The sequence below is a fragment of the Anolis sagrei genome, chromosome 1 (assembly GCF_037176765.1).
Source record: "Anolis sagrei isolate rAnoSag1 chromosome 1, rAnoSag1.mat, whole genome shotgun sequence".
Taxonomy (NCBI): domain Eukaryota; kingdom Metazoa; phylum Chordata; class Lepidosauria; order Squamata; family Dactyloidae; genus Anolis; species Anolis sagrei.
The window spans coordinates 72,716,020-72,728,662 of record NC_090021.1 but is presented as its reverse complement, the minus strand read 5'-3'; the positions used below and the strand labels follow the sequence as shown (position 1 = coordinate 72,728,662).

The following is a 12,643-nucleotide window of genomic DNA, read 5'->3' as shown; positions in this document are numbered from 1 at the left end:
ATTACCCTGGCTTCTCCAAGCAAGACTTCTCTATAGGCATATCTGTGATTTCAGTCAGCTAGTCTTTGTGTTTAAATTGTCATCTTGCTACTCTTCAGCAACAGTATAAAGGTTCAAAATTAAACTGGATTAGAAAACAGAGCAAGAAGAGATGTCAGAGTGAGAGATGGGAATTGGGGGGAAAGCTGGTGTCTTGCTTACTTTTGCCAATGGTCCCTTCACCACCTCAATTTAAGGGAGATGTTGACAAGCTGAAATGTGTCAAGAGAAGGGTGACTAAAATGACAAGGATCTGGAGAACAAGTCCTATGATGAGCGGCTTAAAGAGCTAGGCATGTTTAGCATGCAGAAAAGAAGACTGAGAGGAGACATGATAGCCATGTATAATTATGTGAGGGGAAGTCATAGGGAGGTGGGAGCAAGCTTGTTTTTCACTACCCTGGAGACTAGGACACAAAACAATGGCTTCAGACGACAGTAAAGGCTCATTCTCTTGAGGTTTTTAAACAGAGGCCATCTGTCAGGGGTGCTTTGAATGTGATTTTCCTGCTTCTTGGCAGGGGGTTGGACTGGATGGCCCATGAGGTCTCCTCCAACTCTTTGATTCTATGATTCTATGACTTCAGCCTTGCCCAATGCTGTCCTGTGTTTCTGGCCTTCCTTTAGCTTCAGAAAAGAATGCCATTTCAACTCACTCATTCTCTCCCTTTCTCAGTCTCTTGACTACTAACAGTACACTTCTTTACACATAATTATTTTAGTACAATATCTCCAAACAAATACGAAGATAGGAAGACTGTGGGTGTGTTTTCAATAAACCTCTACTTTACTCAATTTATGATTCATGGACAATTTTATATATGAATGGGTCTGGCTAGCTGCCTACTATGTCACTATAAAACGAGATCATTGTTCCAAAACACCACATCTGTGCTTTGAATTCACATCTCTTCCAAAAAGATATGCCTTGAAGGTTAATATTTGTTGGGTTAAGTGAAGACCGAATCAAACCACATGTGCAGCATAATCTGTTTTTCTATTCAACATTCAGTATCTCCCTTAGAAATTTACAATAAAACTACAGAACCTGGAAGGCAAATTCAAAACTTCATTCTGTATTCCAAGTTTGCCTAATCACCTACATGGTTTTTTAGGAGAAAGGAAATTACATGTATTTTTGCTGTAATTGTTTGTAAACTGCCCTATGGGGACAGCCTAAAGGGTCATATTAATAATGCTGTTAAACAGGGAAAACAATGGCAATTTAAGTATTCTTTGTATGTGATGCTCTAAATTAGATACTTTTAAATCTTACATTTTCACTCAATATAACGTATCTTATTTACTTAACCTTACCAATCCCAATTCCACCTTTATCAACCACTTTCGAATCAGCATCAAATTTCAACTTTGGTGTTTCATATTATATACGATGGAATTGGATTACCACATACATTACTTAGTTTTTTATATCCTGCCTTTTCCCCAGTGCAGGGCACAAAGCAAAGTACTGGAAATTAAAAACAAGGTACAGCTAAAACCTAGCTGATTCAAACCCTTTTAAAAATTAACTAAAATATGTAATTTAACACTAAATAAAATAGTTTAAAGCACATTGAAACTGTAAAGAGGATTTTGTTGTTTATTTGTTCAGTTGCTTCCAACTCTTCGTGACCTCAGGGACCAGCCCACGCCAGAGCTCCCTGTTGGCCATGTCGACCCCCAGTTCCTTCAAAGTCAAGCCAGTCACTCCAAGGATAACATCCATCCATCTTGCCCTTGATCAACCCCTCTTCCTTTTTCCTTCCTTTTCCCCAGCATCACTCTCTTCTCCAAGCTTTCCTGTCTTCTCACTATGTGCCCAAAGTACTTCATCTTTACTTATAATATCCTCCCCTCTAGTGAGCAGTCAGGCTTGTTTGATCTTCTTGCGGTCCAAGGCACTCTCAGAATTTTCCTCCAACACCACAGTTCAAAAGTGTCTATCTTCCTTCGCTCAGCCTTTCTTATGGTCCAGCTCTTACATCCGTAGGTGACTATGGGGAATACCATCACTTTAACTATGCAGATCTTTGTTGCCAATGTGATGTCGCTACCCTTCACTATTTTAATCTCAATAAAATAGTAAAAAAGGATAACATGCACCATTAAAAAACTTTTCTAGTGCAATTTGTTAAGAGCCAGAGGCATGCCAAATTAAAAAGGCATTTTCCTGGTGATAGAAAGGGAGCAAATGGGGGCCAGCAAACCTTATGTTGGAAGGGAATTCCATAACTTGGAGCAGCCACCAAGAAGACTTTCTCCTGTGTCCTCACCAAAAAAATGGGATGGAGAGAAAGCCATCCATTGAAGATCTCAAAATGCAAACACTTATTGGAATTATTGTAGGGAGTACTCCCAGAACAATTATCATATTTTCAGTGACTGCACTTTTAATTACATATTGAAACAAAACATATATTTGTTATATAGAGAGGCTGAAGTATCATTGAGGTAGTCAGCATCTGTTGCCTACTAAGAAGTTGCCTACTGAAAAAGAGCTAATAAAGTAAGATAGTGGATGCAGATTTAAAAGATGAAAAATAATGTTTTAGTATGTTGTTGAAGGCTTTAATGGCTGAAATCACTGGGTTGCTATGAGTTTTATTTATTTATTTATTTATATCATTTATATCCCACCTCGGAACCTAAGATCCTCTGGGGAGGCCCTGCTCTCGACCCTGCCTCTATCACAAGTGAGATTGGCGGGGACGAGGAGCAGAGCCTTCTTGGTGGTGCCCCCCCACCTGTGGAACTCACTCCCCGGGGAGAATAGATTGGCAACGTCCCTTCTTTCATTTAGGAAAAAGTTGAAAACCTGGATATGGGACCAGGCATTTGGACATTCTGGAAGCTAAAGAAAGACTTGATGACAAGCTGGAACTTGATGAGACGGAATGGATCTATGGAACTCCGAATGCTGAGCTCAGGATTAGTCTACTACTGTGATTATTGTATTGTTTTGTATTGATGATTTAATTTTAATTTGTAATTGTTTAATTGCTTTTATATATGTATGTATATGTGACAAGGCATCGAATTGTGCCTTTCTCTGTAAGCCGCCCTGAGTCCCCCCTTGGGGGTGAGAAGGGCGGGGTAAAAGTGACGGAAATAAATAATAATATCAGCCTGCAGGCGACTCAGGGTGGTTTTCTGAACTGTTTGGCCATATTCCAGAAGCATTCTCTCCTGACATTTCACACACATCTATGGCAGGCATCCTCACAACCTCTGAGGATGCCTGCCATAGATGTAGGTGAAACATCAGGATAGAATGCTTCTGGAACATGGCCATACAGCCCGGAAAGCTCACAGCAACCCAATGTTTTAATAATGATTGACCATAGCACTCCAAGAATAGAAACAGGTTACCTCTCACATAACCTGTGGATAGTACTTGTTATCGCTTACATTTCAAGATCTAGTCTAGTCCAAATATATATTACTAAAATCTTTTTCAATTGCGAAAAGTTGTGATTGATCTTCTATCACAAACCATATTATTATTTTGCAGTATGGAATATATGTGCAAAAATTACACCCTTTAGGAAGTGTTTGATTACATTAGACCCCACGTAAGCCGCCCTGAGTCCCTTTGGTGGGATACAAAAATAAAGTTGCTATTATTATTATTATTATTATTATTATTATTATTATTATTATTATTTGAAACACAACAAGATTAGTGCATAGCAAACAAGATCAATATGCTGGCTGTTGTATTGGATCACGTGTCGGACACTTCCCAAGTTGTTGTTATTTCAAATATTCTTGAAAAGAATGCAATCTCAAAGTCTGTCATTATTAGCATTTTAAATGTTGATTCTTTTCCAGGTAATCCCATCTCGCCTGCTCTAAACATCTGTTTTTCCAATCTGAGGTTTTAAGATTCTTTTTATTTTAGTTTAGTTTACTAGCATTGGGAGGCTTGTGAAGATCATTTATGACATCCAATTCCAACTTGAGGATAATAACATTTTAAAAGAAAAGAAAACTACAATATGTATTTCCTTGTTCTGAGACAAACTATGTTACTAAAACCAATTTTCCCATAATTTTTCTCCATTAACCTTTGCACTAATAATTTCCTTTTCATGCTGAACAGATCAACCAGTGCTAAGATTGGTTAGTGGAATACTGCACCTCAATGTAAATGTGGCAGTTTATAGGTCCAACAATAGACTCTTTTATACAGTTATTGGTGTAATAAAAATTACCAATATTTATAAGCAGAACCGTACCTTGTTCACAGCATGGAAACTATGTTGTACCTTGAACATTCATCTTTCCGTTTTTTTAAACGTAGAACAGAAATCTGATCCATGTTATCTTGGCAAGGGAATTCTGTGGGGTGCAACTCCAAAAAGTAACTTTGCAATGTTCCAGGCAATCTAGACAGGCCAAAAGTCTTGCAGGGTTGTGTTTCTTTTGTCATAATCACTTCAAAATAAATAAATAGATGTAGCTTTCTAGCATTCCCTTCCAGCTCTTCTATTCCTACGTATATCTGTTTAAGAGTTTAGAAAACCAGTCACATGATTGTAAATTTATGGGAGGCAGCAGGATATGCCCTCATATGACTAACATGGCACGCTGGGTAGTCAGGAGCACTCTGTCCCATGTGCTGGGTGAATTTGCTAATTAGGGGAGATGAGGATTCCTAAAATGTGGGGAATTCGATTAGGTATGCGCAGCTCCTTGGGTATAACAATAAACTTACTAAATTCTTTCCATATGACAAACTTTTCAGAGTATGAAAGTAATGAAATATATTTCCTTGTGTTGTAATGCCTAACAATGATATCTTGTTTTCTTTCTGAAGTCTCAAATAAATTATTACTACAAGATGGCATAAACCATCTAAGGGGGGCGGGGGTGCATGATGGAAGGTAGATGATGACTGAAGTGTTTTGCTTTAATTTTTAAAATGTTGCCTTTTTCCAGTGTTTTGAAAGTTTCTTCTTTTGTCATTTTCTTTCTTTCTTTCTTTCTTTCTTTCTTTCTTTCTTTCTTGCTGAAAAGCACAGGGGGGAAATTAGGTCCCATGGCTTCAGATTTTCCAGAAAAATGCATCTCTGAGGCAACCAAATAAAATTTCTTTGCAGTATCTAAAAAGGTTTCAGACAAATATTAAGTATGTTACAATTGCAATAGGTGTACAAATTTATACTGAAAGACGTAATTCTTCATATAAGTTTATTTCTGCAAAGAAAATAGTTTGTGATATGATTGTGAACTAACTACAGTTTCATGAGTTCTAAGTATTATATTGGCACTGAGGGGTTTGACCAAAAAAACTAATATTCAATGTAGCCCTGCAATAACTCAGCACTTATCTTGATGGCTTAATGTTTTTTTACTATTTACTTTTCTCGTTCCTTTGCCATATTCTTCTTAAAATGTGGATAATTTTGCCCAAAACTTATGTCACATAGTATTTTCTCTTCCATAAGTTCTTCTTTCCAAGCAATCTGAGGCACAAACGAATCAGTTTAGAGTTTAGCAAAGTGAATTGGAGTAGCAGATGATTCAATTCTTTTATTTTTAATGTATATGAAACTATGGGCCATGGAGAGCAATATGGTTTTTCACTTCATCATAAGTACATGTGCACAGTGTGGTTATCAGCTTACAGCTGGAGGATCTTAATGTTTACTTCATTCCCTCTTAGATGAGTACCATGCCAGGATTGCCTACACGGCCTTGCTTCTATGATATTGACCTTGACCCTGAAACAGAAGAAGTTAAGGGATTGTTTTGAACAAAGGTACAAAGAAGGGCATGATATTAGGTAAGTTCATATTGCTATTGCTAAATAACCTTTCGTGTTTTCCATTTGAAATTGATCAAACACGTTCTCAGTCAAATTCTCTTTCCCTTCTTGAAATTATTTGGAGAGATATATATATATATATATATATATATATATATATGAATTATATTATCATGTGACTTTGTTTTGTTGCAATTTTTGTTGTATCATGAAATTTTCTTTCATCATATATTAAATTGCTCAGGAATTGATATACCAAGCTGAATGTATTTGCTGATGGCCAACTGATTGCCTTCAAAAGAAAAAAAAACCAGCATGCTTTTTGCATATCTAGAAACCCGATATCCAAAATATTCCAAAACTCAAAACATTTTACCACCAGCTGCGACTTCTGTCTTTGGGGAAGAAGAGTAGATCTCTCTTCTGTGCTCAACTTTTGTCTGACCAGTGGTAGGGCCAGCATCCTGGAATAGCAGTGATACCAAGAGCAGAGGAACGCTATTGGCCACCACCTGTATCCATCTCAGAGAGAATACAAAAGACTTGTGAATTGGGAAATTTCCCCTCCCTTCCCAGTTGTTTTGTTGAAAAGACATAAAGTATTCTAACAGCTGGCGAAGTGTGGGACGTTTGGGACACCTGCTTTTTGTGGGGAAGTTGTGCATTTGGAGTTCTCCCCCCTTCTCTTCAGGTTTCTGCCATGATGGATTAGGGGCTCCATGGGGGAAGGCTTGATGGGAACTAACCAATTTCTCCCATCCCTCAGTCAATGTGATAAGTAAAATCCAAAAGAACTTCTGGTCCCAACCATTTTGGATAAGGGAGACTCAACTTGTACTTACCCCTCTGGATTAGCTGAGTGCCTCTTGGTAATGTAGGCTCCCTTGGCCCAAAACTTAAATAATAGAGTCTATATTCTTGGCCAATTTTTGGCCAGTTCATCTAAATTCAGACAAATTTTGATAAACTTATAAAGGAAAATGAAAAAAAATAGAACAAAAACCTATGAGTTTCCAAGATACAGAGAATGTTGATATCAGTTGCACAAAGAAACTGAAGTTTACCTCATTATCATGAGATGGATATTCAAAGTTCACAGACTAGTGTTTGGCTGGGGAAAGAACAAACACATTGCTGTCTGATCAGGTTTCTATAAACAGCTCTCACTTCCAATTCATGTCCTTTTTCTTCTGTTGAGATCCAAAATATTAGTTGGAACATGGGAGAAAATGGAAAGCTGGATGCAAAGGTGTCGCTATTGGAGGTGAGGTGAAAATGGGAGCAATGTGAATTCTGTGCCACCCATGAAGTTTTCCTTCACTCCCCAACTTTTCTAGCATTGCACTAACTTAAAATTTAGTTAAGAAAAGCTCTGGGTGAGAACCTTTTTCAATGTTTACTCCCTGGAATACTAGAAGTTGCTAGAAAGTTGGGGACTGTAAGAAAATTTAATTACATGCAATTGGCCCCTATGTATCTACCTCCCAGATAAGAGTAGAAATGATGTGCCATGCTTTCACAGATTAATGTCATCACACTAAAGGGGAAAAAATCACTTAAAATCCAGTTTCTGCCTCCTGCAGAATTCTGGGGCTTGTAGTTAAGTGAGGCTGATAAAGCTCCTTCCTAAACTACAAATCCCAGAATTCTGCAGAAGAAGCAACTGGCTTTTAAGTGGTTTTTTTTCTCTAGTATGATGAAAGCCAAATAAATGCGTGCTGTTAATGATTTTCGCACAAGACTTCCCAGGAATGTATTTTCTCTTCAATCTCACATTTCTATCATCTTAAGGCTACAACTAAGTGATACAGCAACCCATTTTCTGTGAAAAGACGGGTAAACTCCCTTAAAGAGTTTCTACTAATGTAAACACTATGGAACCCAGCAAGCAGCTTCTTTCTTTCCATGCTCCAGATCACTCCTGACCATCTGCCTATACAGGGGAAAGTTAAAGGGGAAAGAAAATGTGTCCTGTATGCCTTCCCCCAGTCCCCCCTTGACCTGAAAATCCTTAACAGGAGCAAACTGTAATTGGGCTGCAAATTATGGTTCATCCAGAGTCACTCAATAAGTTTCATAGATAAAAGAGAATATGCAACTGGATCTCCTGGATTCAACATGGCATTGCTCTGGTGCTCATTTTCATCAGCACTTGCTTTCAAACACTTATCTCCCACGTGATTCTTGGTGTGTCTATGCTCTAACATCTGCCACTCTCTCAATAGACCCTTTGCTGGTTTACCTGTTAACAATATACAGACCCTTCTGAAAACAAGATCCTTCTTTTGGCTCAGCTTTCCTCCACTTTACACTCTGTTTATCTTTGCAACAACCGTACACAACACTCTTTCTATTCCTCACACCTATACAAATCTGACAGCCCTTCCTGTCCCTCACGCTTACACAAATGTTTTCAAGTCAAACTGATATTGCATTTCCTCTTCTAAAGCTTGCTGGCATCTTGTCAATTAGCAAGTAGAATATTCATGAACTTCATAACATTGCAGTAGCCTAGCTTCGAGCAGACAGCTCAGAAAAAGTCAATTTATTTGCATTTATTTCTCATTCATTGTGTGTGTGCACACACGGGAAAAACAGATGGAAGAGCAATGTGGGAAAGATTTGAGGACTACAAATGGATAAGGTCTACACAATATAACACACATTTTTTTAAAAAGCTATACATGAGGCAAAATAAAATCCGCTTGTGGAAGGACTTTGGACAACAGTTAGAGGTGTTTGCAGGTGACCTGAACTTTTTACCCTATATCAAGCTTGATGTGCATTACATCAGTCCTAATGTACATTGAGTCCCCCTGCACACTGGCCATTCTTGCTGGAGTCTTGTTGTGCATCTTCTCAGTTCAGTAAAGGGCTTTCTTTGCACCTTTGCTGTGAACATAGGTATATAATACGACCGGTCATGTAGGATTCTACTTTTTATGTGAAAGTAAGTCACAATATAGAATGCATTTTCCAAATAATCTGAGAAAGCAATTAATGTTTTATGTACTGTCGAAGGCTTTCATGGCCAAAAATCACTGGGTGTTCACAAGCATGTGGACAATTTCAACAGAGAGGAAGAAATCATGAAAATGAACAAAATCTGGCTACCAGTATTAAAAAACTTTAAAATCATAACAGTTGTAAAGAAGCGTTTAAGTCCCACTAGATGCCACCAAAATTATGTAAGGACCGTATCAATGCCACCAATAAAATGTAAGGAAGTTCCTAGACTGCTATTAAATTAAACTGCCACCAATATGTTTAGAGACGCTGGTCTTTAAGTCTCTATTTATCCCTATTTGCGTTGTGAGGTAACTTTGGTAGAGTGGAATGCACCGAAGTAAAATCAATGGAGGAGGCAGGTTTAAAATACAAAGAGAACAAGTTTATTGTTAAACAAAGCGTAATTGTTGCAATATTGAGAGGTTGAACTTGGCATATGCTTGGTGGTTACAATATGGCTTGGTCGAGATACATTCAGGCTTTAGATGTTACAATCTTATAAACTCCTTCTTCAGTGAAGTACTTTATTATTTCAGTGTTCCTTGTTGTGAATATTCACACTGTTTGTCCTATACCGGATCAAACCACTGATCTCCAGTCTTACACTACTGGCGATCCTAAAACCTCCTCTCTTAGATTCTTTTTCCTCAAAGTAATCTAACTAGGTTTCCCTTCAGCTCCCTTGCTGAAGAAATATTCACAAACACTAAAACTAACTGAATCTATACTACTCCACACCACAGAGACCTAACTGTCTCTGCCCTCTTCTCAGGGTCTCATCCTCCTGACTCGAACTACTTTCCCAGAGTCCTTTCTTGACTCTGCTATTCTCCCAGAGTCCTATCTGACTCTGCCAGAGTCCTATCTGACTCTGCCCTCTTCTCAGGGTCTCTTCCTCCTGACTGAAGCTTAACTGCCACTTTCAAACCTTTTTCTCCTTAAACTCCGCCCACCTCCTCTGCTGCCTTGTCTTGTCACCATGGCACCCTATCCCTCACAGCTAGGCCATGGCAACAAATGTAAACCACAAATACAGTTTCAAACACATTATAAATAACACTTTATAATAAACATATCTCTACAACAGTAAATAAAGAACAACACTCAAAAACAGGGGGATTCCAGACAAGAAACAATCGGGTCCAGCTCATCACCTCTCAACAAAGGATTCCCCAAGGCAGTAAGAAGCCACACCTTGAAATTGCTAGGCCATTAATTAGTAATCACGGTGGCCAATTGAAACATTCACACCGACCTCCAACACACAAGAGTTCTTTCTCCCACCCTGGATGTCCCACAGATGCAGGCGTTTCCAACAGACCTCACAACCTCTGAGGATGCTTGAGGATGCTTCTGGAACATGGCCATACAGCCCAGAAAACTTACAATAACCCAATTAATGTTTGCTCTCAGAAATCTAAAACAGACCCTAACTAACTCAATTGAATCATTTCTCATTACCTAGTCATATCCACTAGTCATAGCTAGCATATGTATACTGACTCAATACCAGTATTCACAAACATAAGCACAAGACCTCTTTTGCCACAAACTCAGTCTGTACTTTTACTTTTATTTGCCATGTTTACATCTCAAACATTACCTCCTTCTGTAGACTCTGGGCAACAATAGAGTGGGTGGATTGAAGAAGGGAGGATTTAGCTTAAAGCCCAATTAAAGCAGCTAAAACTTTAATGCTCTACTGAGTGGCCCTCCAATTAAAAATACATCAAGACGCTTGGACCTTAGTGTACTTCAGGGAGGGAGAAATTCCCCAGCCACTGAGACTACATATGCACAGTCTTCACGGCTATGGATTCAGTGTACAGTTAGAAAGCTGCAGAGGATAATGATAATCAGTCTTAAAAACAGCAATGAGATGTAAAAGCAGGGAAGCATCTCTAACAGGAAACAGGCCATTTGACTTAGACAATAAGCCGCACTCTGAATCTCAGCCCAGAAAGTAAGAGGGATCCACTAAAGATGTTGGAGAACTGGTCTCTGAGTATTACTTCTCTCTGCCAACTACCCCGTCCTCATTCCAGAAGAGTGGACTACACTGCCAGTGACTGCATCAGTTCAGGGCAGCTCTTGCTTTCTACCTTTGAGTTACAGCCAAAATGGCTTCATCTGACAAAGGGCAACATTTGAGTATTGCCAAAAGAAATATTGCACAGTCTGTATACTTGCAGAATTGGGGAGTGCATTGCATCTGCTCATTAGTTGCAGTGAGCTAATATACTCTCTCTGCTCCTCCTTCTAAGCCAGTGGTTCTCAACTTGTGGATCCCCAGATATTTTGGCCTTCAACCCCAGAAATCCTAACAGCTGGCAAATTGGCTGGGATTTCTAGGAGTTTCAACAAATTTCAACAGCTCCATAAGTACTTTCTTCTTATTTGCTCTTAAGTTTCCTAAACTGAATGAAGCAGTCAAGTTGTGGTTTAGGGCAGCATTTCTGAAAAAGTACACCCTCTAACATCAACAGAGCATACACATAACCACATTGCAAGTTCCTTCAAAAAATATTGTTCCTTTTTTTAAAAGTATTGTTCCTAAGATTTATTGATGTGGTCTGTTCCTACATCTACTATTCATAGAGGAATATATTAGTGAGGGCAATAGAGAGAAAAACATGGCTTTAGCTGGAATTATACCAACATTCAGATCTAGCAATGGTGATCTAAAATAATTGGCTTGTGTTTACTTTTAAATGGATCCTTTAAATCCAATGTAAGGTGAAATCATGGTAAACACAAACTTATTCAAGTTAGGAACTTGACGTTGTTGCCTTGACATAATATGAAAGGGAGAAGATAGTTTTCTTCTTTGAACAGTGTTCATAGATAAGACTATCCTGTGTTTATACACTGAGGTGTGTACTGTTCTGTGTCATTTGGAATAGGTAATTGTTTTGCTTTATTTGTCCTCCAGGCCAAATCATTCTAATAGCAATATTACAGATAATTTGCAATCTGCCATCCCTTTTTTAATGAGCCTAAACAGGGATTTGTTTATTCAAGCAATGAAAATGTGAGCTCTTAAAATATTATATCCTTCTTCTTTTTTATTCTTAGACATCAGAAAATATTAAAGACAGCTTCTGTGTTCCCTGGTGTAGGAGACATGAATTTAAAGAATGTCTACAACTTACAACACAACTCTGGAAGACTTCTGGGAAAAAAGAAAACACCAAAAGAGAAAAATAAGCTCATCTCTGAAACTTTTTTGTTAATGAAAAACCAAAGCAAGAACAACAATATATTCTCAGGCAGAATGTAAAGGAATGTTTTCCAAGGCATGCAGTTGCCTGCACATTATTCACTCCAAAAGGTGTGGAGGAGAGGAAGTGACCCGAAAAAAAGGAGATAGAAAGAACTTAATTAATTTTCTATTTCAGCTAAGAACCTGGTACTCTCCCCTCAGACAGATCAAAAATTAATATTAAAAGTATATTGCTGCTTGATCAAGTGTAATGCATTTTAATAACAGACAGTGATATTTCTTGCTGAAGTACCAAATAATATTCGCTGAAAATATCTGAGGGATCAGCCTATGTAGCCTTGGGCACTGCTGGGGGCTGAATTGGGGGAGAAGAGCTAGGATTTCAAATGATGGATCTCATTTCAGAAAGCAGCCAAAGAATGCTATAAAAGTGGAATATGCCATTGCTGTCTGTCCCTGCCACCCCACTGTGGAGGAACAGCTGTAAACGCTCAGAACTTCATGTGTTCGTCACTATTGCTCTTTGCCAAATAAGTTGCTTTCAGCTATTGCTTTCCAAAAATTCCAAACATTCACAATCCTCCTTCCTTTTTTTGTAG

The 12,643-nt window shown here is 38.4% G+C and overlaps 1 protein-coding gene across 1 annotated transcript in view; it reads left to right on the top strand.

The window, feature by feature from the left end:
* MTHFD1L (methylenetetrahydrofolate dehydrogenase (NADP+ dependent) 1 like) overlaps nucleotides 1–12,285 on the top strand; it is a 134,772-nt gene extending 122,487 nt beyond the window's left edge. The window contains exons 27-28 of the mRNA XM_060753560.2: nucleotides 5,711–5,830; nucleotides 11,897–12,285. Coding sequence (XP_060609543.2) covers nucleotides 5,711–5,800 — 90 coding nt within the window. The 3' untranslated portion in view covers nucleotides 5,801–5,830; nucleotides 11,897–12,285. The remainder of the gene's footprint in view (nucleotides 1–5,710; nucleotides 5,831–11,896) is intronic.
* Nucleotides 12,286–12,643: the final 358 nt, after the last annotated feature.